The sequence below is a fragment of the Antennarius striatus genome, chromosome 5, assembly GCF_040054535.1.
Source record: "Antennarius striatus isolate MH-2024 chromosome 5, ASM4005453v1, whole genome shotgun sequence".
Lineage (NCBI taxonomy): Eukaryota > Metazoa > Chordata > Actinopteri > Lophiiformes > Antennariidae > Antennarius > Antennarius striatus.
Window position 1 is genome coordinate 1,420,001 of NC_090780.1, and position 25,675 is coordinate 1,445,675.

Consider the following 25,675-nt stretch of genomic DNA (forward strand, 5'->3'; position numbering starts at 1 on the left):
ACACTGCAGGGCTCTGGTTTTATGGCTGAAACCTGCAGACAGACAACAGCAGTGTTGGCAAAGTGGAGGAACGTCGTCTTGGAGTAAAACACACAAAAATACAGATGGCCTGTAGGTCTCAGGTCAGCATCCCTTACACTCAGTACAGTGTATGAACCCAGAACCTCCTGAAGGACTGTTGTGTCAGTCCAGGGTCTGGTGGACCTCTGAAGATCTAGGTGTGAACTGACATTCTGATGGAGAAGTTTCAGATCTTCTCACAGTGTTCATTTCATATAACACAGTATTTATATCATGATTAATATACATTAGTATATACATTAGTATTTACATCAGTATACATTAGTATACACATTAGTTTATACATTAGTATATACAGTGATCTCTCGTTACTCACGATTATTGTGTTCCGCAAATAACAAAATTTCGCGATACAGCAACAAACTATTTATCTTATGATTTACGGTAATCTAAACGTTTCTGAACCCTCCCCACACTGATATTAAACCACCTTCTGTCTGTATTACCTTTTCCCAGCACTTTTAAGTGTTTCTTTAATAGACGGAAGTGCGCTGCGTTCCGCGAGTCTTGTAACGTAGCATACTTCCGGATGCTGTCAGCCAATAGCATGCACATATGGTATCATGTGACTACCTACTAAAAATCCACAATGAGGTGAAGCCGGACATCTTGAAGCACGAATACGGGAGGGATTACTGGACATTAGTATTTATATACATTATTATATACATTAGTATCTATATACATTAATATATGCATTAGTATCTATATACATTAGTATATGCATTAGTATTTATATACATTAGTATATAAATTAGTATATACATTGCTATAGACAGTACAGTACATTAGTAATTAAATACATCAGAGTTCATTTTACCTCCAGAAAGTAGTGCATCCCTGGATGCGCTTCAAGAAAGATTTGTGCATCCCAACACGTTTATGCATCCCAAAAGTAATAACAGAATATACGGTCGAAGCGACGCAAGGATTGAGTTTTGCCAGTACAAGAATCCCTCGCTTACTCACGCTTCAAGATGTGCGGCTTCAGTCCATTGCAGATTTTTTAGTAGGTAGTCACGTGATACCGTGCAGGCATGCTATTGGCTGACAGCATCTGTTTGTGCGCTGCGTTCCAAGACTCACAGAATGCAGCGCACTTCCGTGTATTAAAGAAACACTTTGTCTATTAGAGTGTGGGAAAAGGTGATACAGATAGAGGGGGATTGATATAAGTATGACACACAGTGCAGCAGCGAGCAGTCGAGCCTCACCTCAGATTGGACTACCAATCAATCAATACAAGATTTAATTAATGAAAGAAGACGAACATCAGAGCTTAAAGATCTGCTTCGAATTACAGATCAGAAAATAACCCGCCCTGTTCAAACGGAGTGGTACACTTGTAATGAATTTAACCAGTTTTTAATGTCAGACCCCTAATTTAATGGCGAATACACCACTCTGTTTGACTCCTATATATTGACTAATGTCAGTGTCTCACCGCCGTCAACAACATCACAGTTCATAAACGTTTAAATCACCATAAATAATAAAATGAATGGGTTGTCACTATATCGCGGAATTTCATTTTTTGCGGGTGCTCCTGGAACACATTAACGGCGTATAACGAGGGCTTACTGTAGTACAATATAAAAACCAAACAAATGTTTTTGTTGAGTTGAAGCTTGCGTCCCAGGGACACACGTTGTCTGACGATGGTGTGTCCCCGTCTTTGTAATTGTTTTTCCTTCTTTAATTATGTTTATTTTTTTAATTCTTTGAAGCATGTTGTGTTAAATTTTCTTGCATGACAAATACTTAATAAATTAAGTTTATATGATTTGATTTATATGATTATTTGTATAGGATAGGATAGGATAGGATAGGATAGGATAGGATAGGATAGGATAGGATAGGATAGGTGGAGAGAGACAGATTTGAGGCTCGGTGGAAAGTGACAAACAAACAGAGGAATGTACAACTATAATAAAAATGAAAGCTATTATAATAGTAAACAATCTATAATGCTATAATCCTCCGGGATTACTAAAGTATATATCTATCAATCTAATCAATATAATGGCAATAATGATGATTAATCATGACGATGATAATGATGATGTCAGATCAAATAAAGTTACAGCTCCTCACCTCTCATCTAATTAGTCTCAGTTCATCTAAGATGAACAGTTAGCAATTGATTCAGCAATCAATCAATAAATCAATCAATCAGTCAATCACATCCATCAATGAGGAGCCTTTAGATTCCACAGCTTTCACAGCAGCTGACAAAGAGTTTCATTGATCCATTTTCACCAAACTGAGGAACTGACTCCAGCAGATCGCTGACAGGAAATGATGGATTAATGGGTGGTTGTCATGACAACAAATTCAGGCAACTTCCTGATTGACATATACATCATGACAGCAGCTGAACCGAGGTCAGTTCAGCCTGACAATGGGTCGGTTTGAGACGCAACAACTTGATCTGGTTTGGCATGACAGGAGTTACCTGAAGAGGACGTGTCAGTATGGACACACACACACACACACACACACACACACACACACACACACACACTGGGCACAGGTACAACAGGTAAACTATGATTGTGGATAACAGAGTTTGAAACTCTTTCGTTTTAGTCACATGAACTATGATCAAATTCACGTTTAGCAGAACAACTGGTTCTAAACACTGGAGCACGACGACACTTTCTAATGTCGGTGGACTTGTTTCTAATTTATTATCTAATGAATGTGTTAAACAACACAGACTGAACGACAGCCGGGTGTCCACTCACTTTTGGCCACTATGGAGTGTGTGACTGTTACTGACCTCTGAAGCGGAGTTCAACCTTCCTGTCCGCTCGTCCAGGTAGGTTGGTGATCTTCCTCAGAGTGACGGTGATGGACATGATGATCTGGTACCGGTCCACCTGTCTCACACCTGTCCACCTGTCTCACACCTGTCCACCTGTCTCACACCTGTCCAGCTTCTACTGTGCGTCTCCTTCCAGCGCCTTCATCTAGTTATTGTCGTCTCTCTCCTACAGTTGGAAAGGAACCTCTGTGTGTCTGTTGTTCAGCAGGTGATGCCTGGAGTGTATGTGTGTGTGTGTGTGTGTGTGTGTGTGTGTGTGTGTGTGTGTGTGTGTGTGTGCGTATGTGTGTGTACGTGGGCATACCTATACATGGAGCCTTATAAGTGTGTGTCTGTCTGTTAGGGCAGGTCCTCGCTAATGTTTGAGAAAGCAAATAGAGTTGCTCAACTAGTTTCCTTCCCAGAGCGCACAACACACACACACACACACACACACACACACACACACACAGACACACAGACACACACACACACACACACACACACACACACACACACACACACACACACACACACACACAGTCGTGAATTAAAATAACCCTTCAGAAGCTGCTTCTGTTAGGAGAATAAACTGAACTTTCACCTGATCTGTGGACCAAAGCATTCTGGGATGTAATAACCAGTAAAAACAAATATGATCATGTTATATTTTGTTTTAAATTATTAGATCACATTATTTGTCACTAACTCCTAACATTCAGCCCAGGGGCTGTGAACACGTAACTCTGTGTGTGTGTGTGTGTGTGTGTGTGTGTGTGTGTGTGTGAGGATGTGTGTGAGGATGTGTGTGTGTGTGTGAGGATGTGTTCAGCATCTGAGGAAGAGGAGCTGACATGAAGACAGGTGTTCAGGTTGGAACTGCAGAACTCCCCCCATTAGACGCTGGTTCCCCCAAACTGTGACTGTCAGCTGGTGTCCAACAGACAGGAGGTTACTGGTTCTACTGGTTCCATTAACGCTGAGGGTCACATGACAGCCGAGTTAAACTGCTTCACAAATATTTACTGAGTGAATTTCAATAAAACCACCTGATCTGTGGACCAAAGCATTCTGGGATGAGTAGTTGTTTTTATTTAAAGATAAAGCAGACAGGAAGTGGTTCTGATCTAAACAGGTTCTAATCCAGACACCTGTGATGTCATCATGAACTTGTTTCTATAGTTGGCTGTGAACCCGGGCATCCGATGACCTTTGACCCCTCTCCACAGTCAATGCAGCTGACGGTGGTTGAATGCTCCCCGTTGCTGTCATGTGTGTGTGTGTGTGTGTGTGTGTGTGTGTGACACACACTAGTGCAGTCCAGCAGACGAGTGATCACATGACCTATGACACGTGTTTCTGCAGAAGTGCAGCTTTTAACACACGTGTGGGTCCTAGCATAGAAGCTATGAGGTAGCAAGCAGACGCAGGAGGTCATGGGTACCAAAGCAGCAGCAAACAGTCGTTCAGCTGCCTGTTGGGCTACAGTCACACAACAGGAGTCTAAAGGGTTAACGATTACAGCCGTAAGGAAAGAAACCCGAACCTGATGAAACGGGTTCCAAACATAAAGAATGAACTTAGGTTAATCTGTCAGTGCTACAAGGAGGTGAGACAGTCTGGACAGGTGGGACAGTCCTCAGGGTTAGGGTAGATTAGGATAAAGTAGGACTACTGTAGGCTGGGATTTGGTTAGGGTAGGCTAGGATCACAAATTTAGGGTAGGGTAGGATTAGTGTAGATTAGGTTAGGATTTTGGTTGGGTTAGGGTAGGTTAGGATTAGGATTGGGTTGGGTTAGGGTAAATCAGGATTAGGTTTGGATCAGGAATAGGGATGGGTTGGGATTAGGGTTGGGTTATGGTAGGTCAGGATTGGATTAGTGTAAATTAGGATTAGGGATCAAGGGTATGTTAGGATTAGGGTAGATATAAATTAGGGTTAGTTTAGGTTAGGTCAGGATTAGTTGGGTTATGATTACGGTTGGGATTAGGGTTGAGTTAGTGTAGTTTAATACTGACTGAAGGCAGCTCTCAGCTGCTGGGAACATCTAGTCCAGACGGGTCCAACAGGGTTTTTTTCCTTTGATATCCCAAAACGTTTAATTCACAAATATTTAATGCTTGTTTCAGCACCATGAAACATCTATAAGATGTATCACATTCAATTTGAACACCCCATTGATTGGTAACCCAGGGAGCTGGAGGCGGGGTCATGTGACATCAAGGTCGTAAATGTAAAAGTTGTCTGCATTCATCCAGAGGCTCCAGACATCAGCTGACAGCAATCATTCAGCTGATCGATTGACGATTGATCAGATCGAATCTGACTGAAGGCAGCTCTCAGCTTCTCATAACATTGACCTCAATGATGTGAGGTCAAATTTTCAAAGGTCAAACAGGGGTCAGTGATGATTGAACCGAGTCATGAACCCACCGCCCACCAGTGTCAACACCCACAATCCATCAGGTTGGATCAAACAACCTGATGTCACACAGAAGACGACAAAATAGTACACAGAGAAGGCTTCAGAGGCTAATAGAACACATAATGGTATCAAAATATAATGCTATGAAGATATACCATTAAACTGTATTATAAAAATATAATGCTAGAAAGATATGACACTATTAATGCAATCAAAATGAATTGCAATTAAAAATATAATCCAATAAAGATATAAAGATAACACAATCAAAATACAGTGCTATCAAAATAAGTTGCTATTAAAACATAATGTTATGAAGATAGAATGATATTCATACTGAGAGGAATGTGCAAAGCGTTATTAAAGCTAATGGGCTCCACACCGACAGGATGACGTCATCACTGATCTGGTGTCAGATTTAAGGCGGCAGTTCTGTTAGTGTCCACTAGAGGCCACTGTCATCACTTCTGACAGCAACCAAGTCTCCTGTTACTATGGCAACGACAATAAAGTACCAGGTCAGCCTAAGACTGACCGTCTTTCTGTCGGTCTGTCTTCACCTGTCGGTCTGTCTTCACCTGTCGGTCTGTCTTCACCTGTCGGTCTGTCTTCACCTGTCGGTCTGTCTTCACCTGTCGGTCTGTCTTCACCTGTCTGTCTGTCTTCACCTGTCTGTCTGTCTTCACCTGTCTGTCTGTCTTCGTCTGTCTGTCTTCGTCTGTCTGTCTTCGTCTGTCTGTCTTCGTCTGTCTGTCTTCGTCTGTCCGTTGGTCTGTCGGTCCGTCCAGCACTGTGATTGTTGAACAGGTGATCTGCATAGTTAATCTGGAACCATCAGCAGGAGTCAATAATCAGTCTCTGATCCTCCGTCCTGATGGCTCCACTTAGAGGACAGACATAAAACAAGAGGGACTCAGGAAGGGAATGGTTGACGATGGCATCCTGATTGGCTGGCAGCTCAGAACCGCTGCACAATTGGATGAAATTCTGAAGAGGCTTCAAACACATGTGGCAGCATAGAGCAGAGAGGCGTGGTCTTGCAGGTCTGGAGTGTGCATAGCGGGGTTTCAGGTGGGGGGGCAGATCTGGTTCAGGGTTTGGCAGCAGCGGGAGCTTTCGTTGGTTCCAGGCCCCTCATCTTGAAGTAGGACACCAGCTGCTTGGGAACCTCAGCAAGGACCGACTTGGCCAGAGCCTCCTTGGGAGCCTACAGACAAAAGAGTCCGGTGTCAGTTAGCCTACCAGAGCCTGGTCTACCAGAACCCGGCCTACCAGAACCCGTCCCCCTTAATACAAGACCTAGAACTGGACTTCCATAGCTGCTGCTGGACATTCAGAACCTTACATCTTTGAAGTTTCTGTAGGGGACGAACTGGACGATGTCCCTGGCGACCGCCTCCCCGACCGTGGACCTCAGCACGCCATCATCGCCATCCAGAAGCTCCATTGCCTTGAAGTCGGCCGGCCCCACCCCTACGATGATGATAGACAGCGGAAGCCGCGACGCCCGAACAATGGCATCCCTGGTCTGATCGAAGTCGGTGATCTCTCCATCGGTGAGGATGAGGAGGACGAAGTATTGCTGCAGAGTGACGCAGGAGTGTGTGAGTGTGAGCACCGCTGATCAGTGTGTGTGTGTGTGTGTGTGTGTGTGTGTGTGTGTGTGTGTGTGTGTCCTCACAGAGGCTGTGTTGCTCTGCATGCTAGCAGCAGCGATGGAAGCCACGTGATTAATGATGGGGGCAAAGTTTGTGGGTCCAGAGAGTCTGAGCTGAGGCAGCACCGCCCGGTAGGCTTCAACGATCCCCTGAATACCTGAGGAAGATGAAGATGAAGACAATGGAGATGAAAAGACTTTACATGAGGAGCAGAAACAGCACAGGTTGTTCCCAACCTACGGCAGTTGGTTCGTATCTACAAATGTTCGTCAGTCAGATGTTCATATCTTGAGGACTAGCTGTAAATGGGTTCAGATAACTGTCAGGTCAAACATTGCCAGCAGGTTTTCTCGATGTGTTGACCTACGTTGTGTTACGGTGGTTGTTTAAAAGGAATCCATCAAGTAGCAACATCTGTGATTAAACTGGAGCTGGAATGACTCCAGTGTTGGTATCACAGAACCACTATGACCCACTATGGGACTTCATATTATGGGACCCTACTATGGGACTTCCTCATCAAAACAGTGACATGAGTTCCGTTCGACTGTGCGCAGGTACCTTGGCAGTGAGGATTGGTCGGGTTGAAGTTGAGGGCGAACTCATGGTTTGCAGCCTGAAAGGTCAACAAGACAACCGCTGAATCAATCCGTTCTGCTCTTCTCAGTAAAACTAGAAACGTTCAGCTGTCAAATCACAAGATTACAAAAGCTTCTGGAAAGGTTTGAGGTCGGAAGGCCTACCTGGTAGTCTGGAGGCAATTTGGCTCCAAAACCAAAGGCTGGAAAGAATTTATCCCTGAAAAAGGAGACGAGACACCCAACGTTAAAGAAAGCTGGTGTAGGTTTGTTGGTTATAGAACGCAGTGTTTGGGTCAGGCTGGAGAATGTAGGCTCTGGTCAGAGGGAAATCCCAGGGCTCCTTGAGTAGGTCCAGGAGTTCGCAACAACTCAGGAATTATTTTTTCTCCTTTTATTCCTCCCAAAAGTACAGTCTTAAAAACAATCTCCAAGTGTGTTTGAGCAACTTGCAAATGAGCAACTTGCAAAGTAGGACGGTGCCTTGCTCAAGGGCAATCCATTACTAAAGTTATCATCTACAAGCAAATTCTGACCTGAGGAGGAAGCTTTTAACTAAGATTAAGATCAAAGATTAAATCAACTTTATCAATCCCGGAGAGGAAATTACTAACGTGTCGTAGTCCTGGACCACCTGGCCCACAGACCACAGGGCTAAGAGGTACTGGTTCAGCCCGTCTGGGCTCATGTAGTGCAGAGAGTTGGGCGACCTGGGGTCACCGTTGGAGCCGGTGAAGTCGATCCCCACCTGTGGAGTTCAAACAACATCCTCACGTGTTCTGTTACGCTAATCGGATCATAGATTCTGTTTCAGGTTCAAACAGGTTCCCATCCACAACTCCAGTCAGTGTTGGTGACCTACGGTAAAGTTGATCTGGCAGCCCCCCATCACATAGTCCAGGAAGGTATGCTGAGTCACCAGCTGCAGAGACACAAACACAAGAGTCACGAGTCCTACAGGGATCAATAAAGTTCAATTCTTCTTCTATTTCTATCCTTAGACTCCATGACATTGTGGAAATGTGTGGATCAGTACCGAGGAAAAAACCCAAGAACACAATTCTACAACTCCCATCACCCCCTTGATGCCCTCAAAGGCTCAGCTCTTCAACTTCCTGCTGGGGGGGGGGGGTCTGCTAAGCCACTTAGAGACGGTACCGCCTGGCCAGGAAGAGCTAACTGTAGCGTGTGAACCTGTGACCCACTGCGAGCTACTAACCCAACAGCTCATCCTACCATCACACTACTTGCAGAGATTCCCGACCACTACGTGTGAAAGAGGAGTTTAACTACTTTAAACTCTGATCACCAGATTCTGGTTTACTTTAGTTCACCATCACCAAGTTCTCTTTACATCGTCTGTGTTTGATGTCATTTTGTCTTTTTTTCTAATGACTTATTTGGCTTTAGTGTTTTTATTTTTTTGTAGCACAGACCATGATGCATCAGGACTTTGTGCTTGATTGAAAACTGATTGATTGACATCAACATACACTTATCGGTAACCGAAGAAATAAAACGAGACGTTTAAGCAAAAGGAATTCAGATTACAGTACATGCATATGGGTGATTTATGTCCTGAGTACTGTCTGCAGGCTTCACAGCAAGCCTGTGGCCTTCTGGGTAATGTGGTTTTTACCTTGCAACTCTTCACGTAGACGACTCCAGAGTTCTTGTAGCTCTTCTTCTTTTTCTGTTTCTCCGGGTGGATGCAGTTGAACTCCACCTGCGGACAGACGGTCAGACAGTTTGGTAACGCCTGGAGGACAGACGCCTGGAGGACAGACGGCTGGAGGACAGACGCCTGGAGGACAGACGCCTGGAGAAGGTCGTCTGACCCGTCAACTCACAGGCAAGCCGTGGGCAGCTTTCTGTAGCTCCGATACTTTAGTGGTGAACGATCCGATCAGGTCATGAGATCCATCGTTGTCGTAGTCAGAGCAGTCCACCTGTAGGGAGGACACAGGTCATGTGACCAGGGGTCTCAGGCGGGTCTTTAAAGAGAGGCGACATCTGATTGGTGGAACCTTCAGGGGTCTTTCCAGGTCGCTGCAGCAGAACGTCTGCAGTGGAATGGTGAACTTCTTCCAGGTGGGACTCAGATTGTTCTTCACCACCTACACACACACACACACACACACACAACACACACACACACACACACACACACACACACACACAATGAAAATCATCAGCATGACTTCATTCAGCTGGACAATTTATAGTGAATTCATAAATACAGAAGCAGGTGTGTGTGTGTGTGTGTGTGTGTGTGTGTGTGTGTGTGTGTGTGTGTGTGTGTGTGTGTGTACCTCCGTTCTGTGGACCAGCTGCCATTTTCCATCATCTCCTTTCCTAGAGAACTCCAAGAATGGATCTGACTTCCCAAACGTGTCCTAAAGTAAACAGAATACAGACGTCACCCCCCCCCCCTCACTATCAGACCGGATCCTAACCAATCAGAGGGCCTGGCCTCTGATTGGTTGGTCCTGAACATGTGACGTGTGAGGAAGATGAGAGGAGCAGGAGATACCTTCTTGTCAAGATTTTTAGCCTCCAACTCCAAGACGATGGCTCTGTTGTCCTTGATCTCCTCTGCTGTGACCTACACACACACACACACACACACGCACACACACGTTCACTACACGCATCATAACACACACTATCAGACGTGTTTCTCCCAACACGCTGACGTCCTGCTAATATAAATGTTTTTTTTCCTCAAATCACTTTAACGCTATGGTTTCATGACGACTCATCCATTCTGCCTGAGATTATATTGACTTTAAAATGAACTAACAAATCACACACGTATACACAAACACACACACACACACACACACACACACACACACACACACACACACACACACACACATACAGTGACGGTTCCTTTCCCAGCAGGTTTGCCTTTCTTCAGCTGCAGGGGTCTGGTGATGGTTTTACTGGAAACAATCTGAAACACACAGACAGATTAGTGTTCAGCTGTATCCATGGCAACAGATTCCTGTCCTCCATCACTGCAGTAGTGAACGCGGTCCAGTCTCTCGACCAGAGAGGTGTGTTTCAGAGGAGGATGTGAGTGAAGTATTGTTTCCAACTCGTTCAGCAGACAGTAAAAACTGTGTCAAACTGATGACGGGTGTGTTGGTGGGGGGGCGGACCTGTCCCAGCGTTAGCTCCACCCCTCCCAGGTAGTCGTCGTCGCCCAGGTCTTTGCTGGCGTTGTCGATGTCGTAGATCGCCACCTTCAGGTTCTGGACCGTCTCGAAGTGGTAGTCCAGCCGGAGGCGCTGGCTGAAGGCCGGGCTGGACGTGTTCATCAGGCGCTCGGTGCGTCCCAGCTGGGGACACAGAGGGGGGAGCGCTCACTCATTCCACTCACGGATCGGGGCGCCCCTTTAACCCCACCCGTCCTACCTCCATCCATTTGCCCCCCGAGCTCTGCAGCAGAACGCACAGAGGATCCGACTTGGAGCCCACGTCTTTGTCCAGCAGGTTTGCGCAGGAGACGCTCAGCTCCACCTTAGAGACGCAGTCCGCCATCTGGGGGCGACACAGAGGGGGGGTCAAGGGTCAGCTCCTACTGGTCAGTTGGTTCTCACCCATTGGTTCACCTCCATTGATAAATGGAGGGAAGTAACGGCTGATATTTCTGCTTCCCTTCATCATCAGGTTATCAAAAAGGGAACTCAGAGAACTGACTTGTTCCTCCTTAAAGGGTTAAACCGCTCAGTAGTTTTATACATTTATAAAGATATTATTACAGCTGTGCTTCTGTTCTTTGTCACTTTTAAAGCTACTCCAGACAGTTTAGAGCTCAGTCAGCGTGAAGCTCAAGTTAGAACATCAGAAACATCAAGCAAGATGGACCACCACCAGAAGTCAATTCAAGTTAATGATTACATGAGAACCTCAGAGAAACTACTTTCATCATTGCTGAACCATTTATATTATCTCTCAAATGTCAGCTTTCTGCTGCTTTCACCTTTAATTTAATGTAAAACTTAATTCTTAAACAGCTATGAACCATTTTATTCCTTTAAAAACGGATCGCTCCTGTTCTCCAGCTCCGTGATGACGTCACACCCACCTGTAGTTCAGGACGCCCTGGTGTGAGAATTAACCTGACATCCAAGTCGTGTTTCTGATATATACCTCAAAATATATCTTAAACTGTTGATTGGACACATTTTATCATCTCCACTAAGATTACAAGAATATTAACAAAAAACAAACAGCAATTCAAGTTTTTATAACTCAGTTCCGTTAAACAAATTTCACTTCTACCACGTCCAAGTAAACATATCATTATCAGTGTAGTATACAAAGGCATTATAAAGCCATAATAGTAATCTGTTTGCTTTAACAAAGCCATAAATGCACCATGAACACAACCTCCCATTAACGATCCGCCCTAAAGCCGCTGAACTGCTTCCCGGTCTGGGCTGACTGTCCAGCGCTGGATTCTCCTGCAGGACCCTGAACGCACCACCGGTCTGACCCAGAGCGCGAGCCCCGCGCCGTGAACCAGTTGGAACCAGTCCCCCCCCCCCCCCCCCCACAGCAGTGTGAGCACCAGCTACTGGCTCTACTCTATCGGCCGGAGCAAACAAGAAGGCGGACGCGAACCGACCTCCAGTCCGGAACAGGAAGCGACGCCTTTGCGGTCACGGTTAACTCCCGCAGTCACACGTAATGGTTGTTACCTGCTCGGTTCACGCTCGTCTTCCTCACGAGAAGCCAAACTGGACTTTAAAGTCACTAATCACCAGGAACACAAACCACAAGTCCGCTCGTCTCTGTGAAGCAGCTCTAAGCTAACAGGGAGCGGCTCTCGGTCAGGGCACGAGCTGATTGGACGCGCTGCTACACCAGCATGCTATCATTGGACGACGACACTGTCAGTCACGCCCTCTACCGCTTTTTTTGACCAATGACGTTTTTTTATCAGCGTGGAAAGGACGCCAGCTAAGGATGACACTGTCAGACGGGTTCTTTCAGAATAAAAGCTGCATCCCAGCAAACCGGAAGTCACCTTTCAGTTTGAAAGCAGATATCTAACAAAAAGTTAAATAGCAATAATTTCAAGATACATTTTTGAAATCAATCAATAAAAAATCCACTTTCTGTGGAGCAGAACACAAACATTTCAAGACGTTTTTTAAAATGGGCTCAAAAGTATTTCAGTTCATACAGCCCACATGGTAACCTGAATTTGTTTCTCCACCAAAGTCTCACAATTCCTATGTGAATAACCATGAGGAGTATTATTTGTTCCAGATATTACAATATTTCAGTAATTTTGCTACAGGGATTATTAAAGTTTTCATTTATTCTGACAAATAAATCAGTTGCCCAATAAAACCAGCCTTATGAAATAGATTGATCATTTAATATCCAGCAACAACAGTGTTTCCACTTCCAGAATGGTCTTTCACAAATACAAAGTGTGCTAACTGGATGACTTTTAACAGCTCTTCTGTAAAAAAAACAAAAAACCCCAAGTCATACCATGTCATAATTGGAATTCAATTACATTGCATTGCTGGAGGCATTCACTGATGACATCATGAAGTCAAACAATTCTTTGAGATTTGAGTATGTGACATGGTTGGGATTTCCTAATAATCAGAGTAAGACCTTTAGTTAAGACATATTTTGATTAAAAAACTGTTTACAAGGAAAAGCCATGACCTCGCACTCTTTCTGACTTGTTAAGGACATGTTTATGCTTTAGTGTTGAGGGAACACACTCAACGCCGAGCTGAAGAGCACCCAAGACGAACAGAACAGAACATAACACAGTAAGAGCAGAAAGGGGACAAAACAAACTGAGCATTTCCTCACAGAGAAAAGGACAAGCTCATTTTATTCATCCTTTAAGGCCGATCCACAACGTAGGAAAAGGAAGAGGCGTCACATCAATGATGACAGAACAGAAAAGACCAATTCAGAGATATGAGGAACCCTGTCAAACCCAGTGATCCTCTTTCACAGTGACCCCCCCCTCCACTTCGCCCATCTCTGGATCATCAACTACTTAGTCTTTACCGAAGTCTAATCCTACTCAAGAGTTCAGCATCTCGACAGACCACGCTGCAGTGTAAGGTCAACAGCCACTGAAGGGGACATACAACAAGGTGGACATTTTTCTATTTTTTTTGGATTTCCTCCTGTATTCACTGCAGAATGTTAGCAGTTGCAAACGAATAGTTGTGAGAAGTAGAATTTTATTACGTTAACTGCAGGTCTGGACTCAGGCCCAGCCCTGCATCTATCATGAGAGTAATTTGAACACAACTTCTTATATAACATTTGGTTCGAAACCAAATTAAAACTGCAATAACACAAACATGTATTGCCTCCAGTTAGGTTTGTCAAAAAATGGCCTTTAACACCATCTACCATGTGCCATTTCTTTGGACGTAAACACTACATACAGGATAGAATCACTATATCCTGTCCCAACATCGTCCATCAACTACTTTTTACTGTTATATGAAACGTTGCGATGGACATTCATCCTCCATGGTCGCTCCTCAGACATTACTGCTGATGCTGCATATGTTGGTGCATTTATCTGTCGTGTCTCAGGTACTGACGTTCTCATCTTGGCGTCTGCCACTCACCTGCAAGTCCTGCCTTTGCCTCTCTACTGATCAGTCGGAGGGGGCGGGGTCTCAGCAGGTGACTGACAGCTCATTGTCAGTCGTTCTACCATCACCAACCCAACCAACTCTTTAGACTAACATCCTCAGCAGAAACCAAGACCTTCATCAAGGGTTCTACAATCATGGTGACAGTCAACCCATTTGTTTAATGCAGGCAAGGGCAAACTACGGCCCGCGGGCCATGTACGGCCCATTGGGCTTTGTAATCCGGCCCGCCAAGCTTGCTTAAACCATATAATAAATTCTTACGAAATAAATGCAGCTATATTTTCACAATAAGCCTTGCATATGTATGCTTTGTTGCCCGTTAAAGGCCCAAACCTTTTATATAATAGATTTTACATATCATTTGCACCATGATAAACATCCATCTGCTCCTGAACTGGCCCGCCAGTCAAAACGTTTGCCCAGCCCTGCTGTTTGACTTTATTATGACCTGTTTATTCATTTCTTAGTCATATACACCATGTAACACAGGTTGAACATTATCTTCATTTTACCGGTTTGTGAGGTTAATAACCATTTCAAACTATTTCCACCGATGTTTTCAGCTACTACGGTTTGAAACAAGTCATTTGTTGAGTGGACGGAAGGTTTGTGGGCCTTTATTTAAAATGTACATGAACACAGCCCTTTAGATGGTGTCATTTAAATCAAGCACAATAAAGGATTTTTAAAATTACGCGTGTTTCTGTATTAAAAATAATCCTTAAGTTTTATGTTTACAACAAATGAATACTTATTTAATAGTTTGGGTTATTAATATGTTGAATAAATGTTAAAATTTAATTTTTTTTAGCTCTAGTCAAAGTTTTAAATTAATTTCTTGAGGAAATATCGGACTTTGTTACTTTGTGTGAATTTTATTTTTAAGTCTATTTTCTATGGTTTAATAAAATACCGTATATCATCCATGGATAAATTGTGTTAAACAATTTCAGACTCGCTCCACATTTGCTTTGCTCTTTTTGCATTGCTCTAACCGAGACACATTCTGGAGGAGACAATAGCATCAGCCACAACAAAACTGGGTCCAACAAAACAAATGTCTTCAAAACTTCACAAACCATTGGGTTCTCAGATTTCCCACAGACTGCCCATGCCGGACATTAGTTAGCCTACAGAGCAACCATTACTTTAAAAGAACAATAAGTTTACATAATTGTGCCTCATTACAAGCAACATTGAAAGATAAATTTTTATTTTTCTTTGTCTATGTCTCCAAAATAATGACTGCATCAGACAGGAACTGCAAACATTATTAGAACAAAGTTTAATCACCTTTCAAGTACCTTGTGATGAAGATGTCAAACTGAAGGTCATCTGGATTTAAAATAACACCTAGTCTTCAACTTTTCAAAAGACAGAAAATGTGATTTAGTGACTCAAATGAATCCCTGAATCAAAAAATTTCCATTATCAAGCAGTGAAAATCAACAGTCAGAGAAAGCTGATGTAGGTAAGCAGGTGTGCATCAAGAAAGTCCTTTTATTGACTAAAGCAAAGGAGACTCATTGTTATATGATCATACAAATTTGTTCACACTGACAATAGTAACAAAAGTTAGCTTCAAGGTGAAAACATCCAAATTAAAATGATCAAACATGCATACAGCAAAAAAAGCTTCCTAACTAAAAGAAATGCTGCATACTCTCAGCGCTCTAGTGTCCAAACACCGATTATGTGCTGCCGAAAAGGAGGAGCTGGGTGGAACGGACCAAAAACACAGCAACATTAGAAAAACATGTGGCAGAGAGGAGAGAATCAGCAGCCCTGTCATTATTTACAACATGAGTCAGTAGTCTGTCCATCCCACGTCCTCTACATGTCAACGGAGTACTACTTCAATACAAAACTGATCAACATGTTATGCGAGCAACATATTGTCAATCATTTAAAAATGCAACAGAGCATGTCAGTATAAGTTTTACCATAGCAAAATGGGGCATGTCAACATTTCACCACAGCAACGGAGCATTAACATTTGATCATGACAGCATTGCTTTTCATCATTATACCACAGCGAATAGAGCATGTACATTTTAAACCACAGCAGCAACAGCATACGTAAGCGCATACAGCAACACATTTCATCAGCTTCATTATTATCATCATGCTAACATGACAATAAAACACATGGTAATGTTCACTGTGTCAAGTGTAGATACTGTTTGAGAAAAGATGCATTGGTAACAGGGTGAGAAACAACCATAAAACCTGCCAACACACACACATACATATATATCAATATCACAATTTGCTGAAATTAGTGAAGATGCAGGACAAGAGTAAATTCTTGAGCACAGTTATCCCATTGGACAGAAACCAAATGGCTGCCTGCCATCATCGACACACAAGTCAAAAATGACAGTCATTGGGTAGAACTCAGCAGCAACCAAACTGCTATCTCAGATTTTGTTGGCTTTGTTTCAACAGAAGGTAGTTCCATGTAACGTTTTCTTTATGTGTAGTCTGATTTGAATGAGGCTTTAACCCAGGCTTATTTTGACCTTACGTGCTCCGATTGGTCGATCGTTAAGGTCCATAACGGCAGCAGTTGCTTCCTCGGGGTTCTGGAAGGCCACCATGGCCTCACCAGTTGGCAAGCCTTTCTCACTGAACTGCAGACAAACTGAGCCTGGCACCACCTGGTAGCCGTAAAAGAAGTCCATGATCTCGTCAACAGTGACAGTGAATGGCATATTCTGAAGCCTCACAATAGTTGGACCAGCAGCACCTCGTTGACTGCTGGGATTAGTAGATCCTCCAGGGACCGGCTGGCCACGAAGACCGTCAGCTCCTGCTGTGAATACCTGCTGTCCAACAGCCCCACCACTTGCACGTCCTGGGTTGCTGTTGTCGTTGTTAGCCCCTGCCCCTCGGTTTTGTCCTCCTCCAGCTCCCTTTCTGTTGGCATTTTCAAAGGGGGCCAACCCTCTAAGTCCATCATGGCTGAATGGAGCCCCTCCAGTAGCTCCAGGTCGAAAGCCAGGTGGCTCCAAAATTGGTGCTCCGGGAAGGCCAGCAACAAGTGGAGGAGCCACGCCCATATTCACATCTGCCAGTCCTGCTGCTAGGGGAGGGAGAGGAGGAGGTCCTGCCAGACCATTTCCTGGAGTTGAAAATGGTGTCACAAAAGGGGCACTACCGAGGTTTCCCATAGTATTTCTGAGAAAGCTGAATTCCTCACCACTAATTCCAGCAAATGGATTGATTTGGGATTGCTGGGAACTGGGCTGGGTCTGCAGGTGCTGATTCTGAGTGTGGCTCAACTGGTTCTGGTTCTGGCTGCGTTGGCCCCTCTTGTTCTGGGGGGGAGGATTCCTCTCGATTTCCTTCATCTGCTCAAACGTTACAAGGTGGACAAAGGCATCGCGACCATTGAGTTTTTGTCGGTGGAGTCTTTCGGCTTTACGGCCATCTTCCTCAGTTCGCAACTGGAAAACAGCTTGGCCTAAACCATTGCCGTTACTATCTGTCAGAACCTTCAGGGTATCCTCGTAAAGGCCCACACCTTCCAGGAAGGCACGGACATCCTTCTTGGAGATATTGTAAGGGATGTTGGAGATATGTGCACAGTTCCTGGGAGCTTTTAAGCCATCGTGGTTCTTGCCTTCACCGTGTACAGCTTCACGTTTTCGGATGGTGTCAATCTTTTCAAGCATTCCCTTCTGGCTGATTGGGTGGACCTGGATGAAGCGAGTGCCCATGTACTGCATATGTGCACCCAGGGCAGTCTTATAGTCCTGTTCTGTTTTGAACTCAAGAAAGCCTTCCCCTGTGGCTCGCCCATTGGGCCCATAAGCTATGTAAATGCTGTCCTCTATTATGGCCAAGTTGTTAAAGAATTCCTTTATCTGTTTCTTGTCTGCCTCATAAGGGAGGCCTTTCAGGTACACACAAAATTCTTGCCGGTGGGGAGACCGAGACCTTCCTCGCTGATCTCTGCCTCCTGACCCAACAATACCACGACGGCTCAGCTGGTCCTGCGACTCGCTGTTTAATTTGTTACTAATGTGGGTAGCCAGGCCGGGCCCACCGTCGTTTATGCTGGCCCATTGCCGTTCGGTACCTGGGTTGATCTCGATGAACCTCTGGCCCATCATTCCTCCCCCCCGCTTCACAGCTTCAAAGCTGTCTTGGGGTGAGAAGAACTTAACCATAGCCCTGCCAGTTGGCCGGCCCTGTCCATCCCTCAGCAGGCGAACTCCATCCACCCCAAGACCTCGAAAAAAACTCCTAATGTCCACCTCTGTGCAGGAGAATGGGAGGTTCTGTAGGAGGACAAATAGCTCATCGGGGTTGATCACTCCTGCTCCACTGGCTGCAACAGCCGCCTTCATATGGGCCTGGAGGCCAAGAGAGGCCAGGGGGGACAGAGGGTTGAAGAGCATGGGGCTGGGGGTTCCAAGCGGGAGGCCAGAGCCCAATCCTGCTGGAGGAGGTAGGGATGGGTTAAAAGGAGGCAGAGAAGATATGTGGGGGAGGTGGGACATTGGAGGCACTGGAGGGCCTTGGGAGAGTTGGGAAACTGTAGGGACAGGAGGGAGGGAGGACACTGGGGGAGGAACTGGAATGGTGGGCAGCGTGGGCATGGGAGGCATGGAAGGCATATTTGGAAGTGGAGGGATGGGTGGAGGTCCTGTACCAAGTGCTGCCAGAGCTGTAGTGATAGTGGGGGCGGAGCTGTAGCTATTGGGGAAGCTGGGCACTACGCTGGCCACTGCTTTGTTACTTGCTGGCTCCTGAGATGAGCTTGCTGCTGTCACTGAGACCTGGTTGATATTGAAACCCTGGTTTCCATGACTACCGGATCTGCCCCCTGCCCCAGGTTGCACTGTGGGTATGGGGGTGGCCACTTGTCGGTTGGCATTTCCTGCTGTAGCTGCTGCTGTCTCCACAGTGCCTGACCCGGCCTCAAACCTGCGGCGACTAAGTTCAATCATATTCTGCATTTCAGTCTTGCTGCTAAGCAACAGTGACACTTTGGAGCCCTTAATGGACCCACCTGTACGCATCATCCCCAGTCGAGCATCTTCATCAGTGGCAAAGACGATGAAGGCCTCGCCATGTTCACCCCCAACGATGTGCACTCCCCCGTCAGGGATGGTGAGGCCAGAGAAGAAGTGTCTGATGTCCATGGTGCCGGCTACTATGGGAAGACCCTGCAGCCTGATGACTACCGCCATATTGACTGCTAAACAACAGCTCTATAACCTGGGGAGAAAGCAATACTACTGTCAGATGAAGACGAAGAAGAGGATGACCAGTGGTTTCCAAAAGTTTCAGGAAAAACAGATCTGACTTCACAGGCAAGTAAAAGCTTTAACTTTAAATTGTTACCACACACTAACCACAGACTGCTATTGAACCCATGTTTGGGTCCTGACATTTGGAAACCAGCGGTGTTTTGAGGAGCTTTGGGGATGGAAAATGGTTAAAAAAAAAAAACCTGACTTGAGGTCACCAGCTTTGTGCACTTTTTATTTACATTCTCATTCACCTGAATCTGATGTCACACACCCCAGTGTTTTCCATATCTTTATAATTGGGGGGACCCAACCTCCCCCTCAAAGGTCAACTATATTTAATTCAATTTTCGATATAACACCAAATCAAAACAGAACTTTACCTTTCCTACAGAACAGGTCTTTGCCTTATGCTTTATTAAACTGACTAAACATCCTTTTATTTATCTTATTAACACAATAGCATGTCATTTCTGTCTCTACATGGTTCTGCCCTACGCACAAAAACACACACATGTCCACACACATATGTAAGTGAACACGTACCCTCTAGTGGGCAGAAAGTCAACATTGGAAAATTTGTAGTGCAAACCATCTGACAGACACCGACATCTCTGTTTGAAGTAGAGAAGAAAAGCCTCAGAGCTGAACGCCTATCTTCTGGTACGCAGCAAAAGACCAAAAATTATTCTACAACTAACACCAAATAGATGTGTTGATGTCTTTCAACATGGACTTCATACATTAGGATATCTAACAGCAGAAATTAACATGCATCCTGCAACTTCACTGTATGTAGCTACGTGTTTGTGAAATCCCACTGTATACTTCTCCCACATTATTACACACAAGCCAAGAAAAAATTGTGTGATTTCCCACTACTGAGCCACATTCGGGTTGTAACAGCAGGAGCTTTTTCCAATGTCTTATAGCATGTTGCACATGTAAACCTCTGCTTACGTTGTTTGGAGTTACGTCGTTCTTGATTATATGGTGGTTTCCAACTTCAGTGAAACACAATGAAGAAGAAACGACTGAAGACAAGACGGTGACATTTTTTCTGTACAATATTAAAAATAAAATGTTATTGTTTCTAAGCTTAAAATAGATACGTATTTAAAAAAAAGTATAAATACATTCATAATCATTCCTAGAACTAGGAACAGTTATCTTAAGATTAGCCTGGAAACGAGTTAATTCGACCTATGTCGTTTTTTGACCTACAATGCTGGAAACAGTTAAAAACATGAGCCGAGGTTTCCTTGTACCTCAATGTTAGAAATAAAAGTATTATCAGTGGCGGCAGTCAGTTTAGTCGTAGTAGTACTGAAACTGACCCACCCAGAAGGCCAATACTTTTTGGTTGCACAATATTTTCAGTGAATGGTTGCTTGAAACATCTTTTGAAAATACATGAAGTAGGTAGATAGAACTGATGTACGTATCTTTGAGCAGAAAGGGTCTTTATGTAAAAACACCACCCTTACCATCCAGACATGCTTGTTCATTGCTATTTTCCTGAGATCAGATCTTTTTGACTTCTCAACAAATCTGCAATTTGTTTTCACCTGAGCCGATATACTGTATGTGATGGACCTAAGGAGTACCTTGATCATGTTATAAAGCATGGCGAGTCAATGCGGTCAGTGCGAATCTCAGTCTGAAGAGGTTTCTCTGTGGTTTCAGTACAAGTCTTTAAGTAATTGGACAACCTCGATTATTTCAGTTCCTCCAGAGCCACAAGGTTCTGTGCTGAACTTGCAGCTCTCTACTGGATGAGTCATCTGAACCGAGGGGTGACGTAAGTGAAGACAATTGAACAAGAGGTTTAAGTGCCGGCTCCTTGCACCTACATTTCTTACAAACGTAATGAATGTCCAACCCCCAGCTCACAACGTCCGTAGTCCTCTTTTACGTGTAAGACTCCCACCTGTCCAACGAAGCAGGGGCCAACACAGTTGGTGACCCGCACACGGCCAATCATGGAAGGGCTCAAAAAAGCCAAGCTTTTCCATGCCATGTTCCATCGTTCTTCTTCTCAACAAGAGCCCATAGTACAACTACATCAACAACTTCCCAAGCAGCAGACTACAAGCCGGACTGAGCCACTGGACACCAGATCGCACCAAAGTTACAGGAATATTTTCCCAAGTTTGCCAAGGACCAGTAAGAAGTGTATGCAGATCTGCCAGAAAGTCAACATGGTTGTGAGAGAAAATGCCAGCGTTAAGACTGCAGTCTTAGCAAGATTCGAGAAAATCCACAAGCTAACACCAGAATATAGATTTATAGTAATAAAATAACTTTTGGTTTATTTCAGCTGTAATTCTTTCTGTACGTTTAAGTGGATCTAATCATTTAGGTCAAGACTATAATCTAACCTATCCTGACGTAATGTTTCTATAAGAGGACCATCTGTCCAACATGGACAGTGTTCTTCAGTCCTGGCAAGGCATGACGGTAATATGACTGCTGGGATCTTTCATGCATGTGTGTCAGAGGCTCCTACTGAGCAGAGATTCTTTCTTCTTTCTTAAATAAGTATATGTTCAGGGTATAATGACCCCCTTTAGCATGGTATGTCATGGATTCTATAACTCAACCAACTGCAACCACATATACAGCTGCTTTCTTTGCCTCACTTTCCTGGCAGATGACTAATAAATAATAAAATCTGATGGAATTCTCCGATCTCTAATGACTACATCTATATTTAATGTTACTTAATGAAAATTAACCATATCGTAAAAATTGACAAGATGTTTCCTCCCATAAATCAGTTATCATCTCATGAAATCTATACAGACGCCTATCTCCTTCTAAGGTTCATTCAGTGAAAAAAGAAAAAGTTCAAAAGACTGAAAAAGAGAAAGTTATCTTTTTGACATAAGTAATGGCATATGGTTTTTGGGCTGTTTTTTTAAAGCAAGATTGAGACAGTGAGAGCTTCGAAATGACAGTATTTGCTTATTCTCAGTCCCACTGAAAGGTCTTTTTAATTCAAGAATCTGTAAAATCCATTGGAACTTTGAAACCAGCAGCAGTAAAACATCTGAGAATAAAACAACAGCAACTTTTCTGTTCAACAAAAGACATTTGTCCATAATTAAAGCCCATCTTGCACAGAGCTGGCACCAAATTAAAAACTGAACTAAAACGAGCTACAACCAACAGGAAACATTCTTCCAACACCACACAACAACCAAGAAGCAATCCAGCAACGATATACAGGAGAGCAGGATAGGGTGGATTAGATCTCTGAATCAAACAGCACCAAATTATAATGTCAATCCACCGCTGGCAGGGCTTGGCAACAAGCAAATTTGTATTAACAACCAGACAACACCATGTGAACGGGAGCATCAGCAGTAACTCATCAACCACAACACAAACAACTTTTCAAGTCAATATCAGCTTCATAAAATTTACACAGGAGCAAAATTCGCATAGTGTCAACAAATAACAGCAAAGATATCAACTACAAGATCAGCATTATGAGAAGCAGAAGAACATCCAGAACTGGTGACCGCACAGTATGAAAAAACAGCAGCTGGTTAGAAGACAAAGCACAACGAAGCTGGATGCACAGCAACATGTTGTCCATCTGACAACGACAGAAACTTGTCCTTCAGCAGCAGCTAGGGGAACGGATGCTGCTTCCATTGTGTTTAAATTCATCCATGTCTCTGAATCAGCAGAAACATTCCAACCTTTCTATGCTTGAAGGAACCTGATCCAGATTTCCATATTCTGGTCCTGAGTGAAAGGGAGTCTGCAGATTACATGCAGATTTCTTGATGTTTTCTGTCACATCGTTCTACATCCAGCCTGAAATCTTCAATGCTAATCTCAGCACCAATAGTTCACACCCAACAATGGATTTAAAACCTGAACATAAATGACACTTCTTGGTGTTAAAACTCTAATAGTCCTTATCACAAATCCATGGCAGCAGCAGGATTTAACAACGCAGAAGAGGTAACAGCTAATGATGTGAAAGAGGTGGAAAAGGTTCAACTGCAGTAGGCACTCAGACAAAATCAAGAAACAAAAAGCTCAAATCAGACAGAAAAAAATTCCCATCAAAAACATTTCAACAGAGCAGATTCAGTTCTGAAGAGAAAGCACCTCAATTTTTCATCTTTACGTCAGATACAACTGTCCTGTTCAACAATCCTCCAAACACACAAGAACAAGATAAGATATACTTTATTTATCCCAAACTGGGAAATTTAAAACAATTTAAAACAACAGGAGTGAATGCAGAGCAGTGGCACGCCATCAGGAACTCAGCTGTGGAGACACCAACAAGGACAAAACCCCCTAATCAACGGATCAATCACACAACCAGGACCTACAAACTCAACACACAGACATGTTCTGTAGCTTGTCCAACCTTTGACCCTTTGTGAACCCCAAACCTGACAACACAAAAGAAAAATGACACATTTGAGGAAGTACTGTACTGTATTCTAGTAGTGATCCTAGTCAGGAGGCATCCACCTGATTCCGATGAGCGCTTCTTCACTAATGCGTCTGGTGAAATAGATGTGAGGCATGTCTGCCTGTCAATCAAAGAAGTCCAATAGCGATCAATAAAATCAATCAAAAACACATCAGCTGAACAAATCAAAACCACCGTGGAGCAACTTCTAGTTTTAGAAAAAGCTACACGTCCAGCCGCCGAGTCAGGGCCTGCTTTCTGAACCCCATCGTCGTAAAGACAGGTTAAATAAAGCTGCTGTTAATCCAGGACAAGATTTCCGACATTAGCAACAATTGTTGTTTAAAGGATCCAGAATTTATTATCCGTTCCACAGTTTGGCCGTGAAACCTCCCACTGAGGCAGTGTTGGGAGCTGCTAGCTAAGGACGGGTAGCAGCTAGTTTAGCACTGGTAGCAGCTAGCTAAGGACTGGTAGCAGCTAGTTTAGCACTGGTAGCTGCTAGCTAAGGACTGGTAGCTGCTAGTTTAGCACTGGTAGCTGCTAGCTAAGGACTGGTAGCAGCTAGTTTAGCACTGGTAGCTGCTAGCTAAGGACTGGTAGCAGCTAGTTTAGCACTGGTAGCTGCTAGCTAAGGACTGATAGCAGCTAGCTAATCGCTGATAGCTACTAATTAAGCACTGGTAGCAGCTAGCTAATCGCTGATAGCTACTAATTAAGCACTGGTAGCTGCTAGCTAATCGCTGGTAGCTGCTAGCTAATCGCTGGTAGCTGCAAGCTAAGGACTGGTAGCAGCTAGTTTAGCACTGGTAGCTGCTAGCTAATCGCTGGTAGCAGCTAGCTAAGGACCGGTAGCAGCTAGCTACGTACCAGACACCATTTTCCGCGCTAACACTCGAGTCTTTTGAACCGGAGCCAGCAGGAGACCCGTCACCAAGCCCTCCCGTCAGAGGCTTCTAACAACCGGACGCAGACATGCTGGTGGAGCTGCTTTCTCGCCGGAGCAGCGCCCGCCACCCCACCCCCCCAGTCCTCTCTGGCCGGGAGCCTCGCTTTGTGTTGGGTGTCGGGAGCTCCGAGCGGAGCGGGAGGCGCTCAGCGGCTCGTCTCGGCCCCCACTCCCGCTGTGAGTGTAACGCGGAGCGGATCGCCACAGTTTGTCTCTTACCAAGAAATGTGTCAACAAACACTGTGAGCTTTAAACTCATTAATGAAGCTTTTTGCGGCTGCTCTCCACGCCTCGTCTCTCTGGTCGCCACGGCACGAAATGTCGGAGCAAATCTCGCGATACGTGATGTGATGAGGCGAGACTTCGTTTCTCCCGTCGGCGCGACCAGAGACACGTTCAGGAGCAACTCGACTTACGAGCTGCTCAACATACGAGGGTTGTGAAAGTCATTAGGCACTAGTCGGTGCCAAGAATCGACATGCCACGTGTGATCTGGAGCAGGTGTTCCAAACCAAGTCCAAGTCAGCTTCATTGTCAAGTGTACAACACATCCACCACATACAGAACAGGTGAAATTCCAGTCCTCTCTGACCCACGGTAAACAGGCAGTACAACACAGGCAGAACAACAGGAAGTACAACAGGTAGTACAACACAGGCAGTAGAACAGACGGTACAGCACACGTTTGGCACGGCCCCCTGAACAGTACCAGAAAAATTCCCCCCTGACAAAACGGTTCCAGAGCTTATCGAATGGATCCAGAATGGAAATGGCACCCTGCATTTTTTAACACACGGGACAGAAAT

General features: G+C 44.5%; 3 protein-coding genes across 6 annotated transcripts in view; all 3 read right to left on the minus strand.

The window, feature by feature from the left end:
- Positions 1-3,263, minus strand: part of fer1l4 (fer-1 like family member 4) — a 35,449-nt gene extending 32,186 nt beyond the window's left edge. The window contains exons 1-3 of one of the 2 annotated variants that reach the window (XM_068315608.1): positions 3,213-3,263; positions 2,864-3,074; positions 1-32 (exon numbers count right to left, since the gene is read on the minus strand). The exon at positions 1-32 is cut by the window's left edge and continues 24 nt beyond it. In XM_068315608.1, the coding sequence (XP_068171709.1) occupies positions 1-32; positions 2,864-2,942 (111 nt within the window). In that variant the 5' untranslated portion in view covers positions 2,943-3,074; positions 3,213-3,263. Of the gene's footprint in view, positions 33-2,863 lie in introns of both variants that reach the window. The other variant, XM_068315609.1, reaches the window with a different exon arrangement.
- A 693-nt stretch (positions 3,264-3,956) lies between these two features.
- cpne1 (copine I) lies at positions 3,957-25,207 on the minus strand. 3 transcript variants are annotated; one of them, XR_011035354.1, is made up of 17 exons: positions 12,263-12,403; positions 10,974-11,099; positions 10,718-10,897; positions 10,435-10,509; positions 10,084-10,155; positions 9,863-9,946; positions 9,578-9,667; positions 9,401-9,499; positions 9,190-9,276; positions 8,413-8,472; positions 8,165-8,298; positions 7,716-7,770; positions 7,534-7,588; positions 6,996-7,129; positions 6,660-6,896; positions 5,911-6,521; positions 3,957-5,856 (listed from the first exon to the last, which is right to left on the minus strand). XR_011035354.1 is itself a non-coding variant. In XM_068314335.1 (16 exons), the coding sequence occupies exons 2-16, from the start codon at positions 11,097-11,099 to the stop codon at positions 6,405-6,407; spliced, it is 1,605 nt and encodes a 534-aa protein (XP_068170436.1). In that variant the 5' UTR covers positions 25,089-25,207; the 3' UTR covers positions 5,824-6,404. The 3 variants fall into 3 exon arrangements, 2 of the variants coding, with proteins under 2 accessions (XP_068170436.1, XP_068170435.1); XM_068314335.1 differs by lacking the exon at positions 12,263-12,403 and adding an exon at positions 25,089-25,207 and having other exon boundaries at positions 5,824-6,521; XM_068314334.1 differs by having other exon boundaries at positions 5,824-6,521.
- On the minus strand, positions 15,682-25,057 carry rbm12 (RNA binding motif protein 12). The gene is made up of 2 exons (XM_068314333.1): positions 24,791-25,057; positions 15,682-19,444 (listed from the first exon to the last, which is right to left on the minus strand). Exon 2 carries the CDS (start codon positions 19,414-19,416, stop codon positions 16,717-16,719), a length of 2,700 nt encoding a protein of 899 aa, XP_068170434.1. The 5' UTR covers positions 19,417-19,444; positions 24,791-25,057; the 3' UTR covers positions 15,682-16,716.
- Positions 25,208-25,675: the final 468 nt, after the last annotated feature.

Excerpts from the sequence above, each read along its gene's own strand:
- cpne1 (XM_068314335.1), bottom strand. The coding sequence starts at position 11,099 with ATGGCGGACTGCGTCTCTAAGGTGGAGCTGAGCGTCTCCTGCGCAAAC. Across the intron at positions 7,130-7,533 it reads GACCAATCCTCACTGCCAAG|GTATTCAGGGGATCGTTGAA; the intron begins GTACCTGCGCAC and ends CATCTTCCTCAG. Across the intron at positions 6,897-6,995 it reads TGCAGAGCAACACAGCCTCT|CAATACTTCGTCCTCCTCAT; the intron begins GTGAGGACACAC and ends GTCACTCTGCAG.
- rbm12 (XM_068314333.1), bottom strand. The coding sequence starts at position 19,416 with ATGGCGGTAGTCATCAGGCTGCAGGGTCTTCCCATAGTAGCCGGCACC.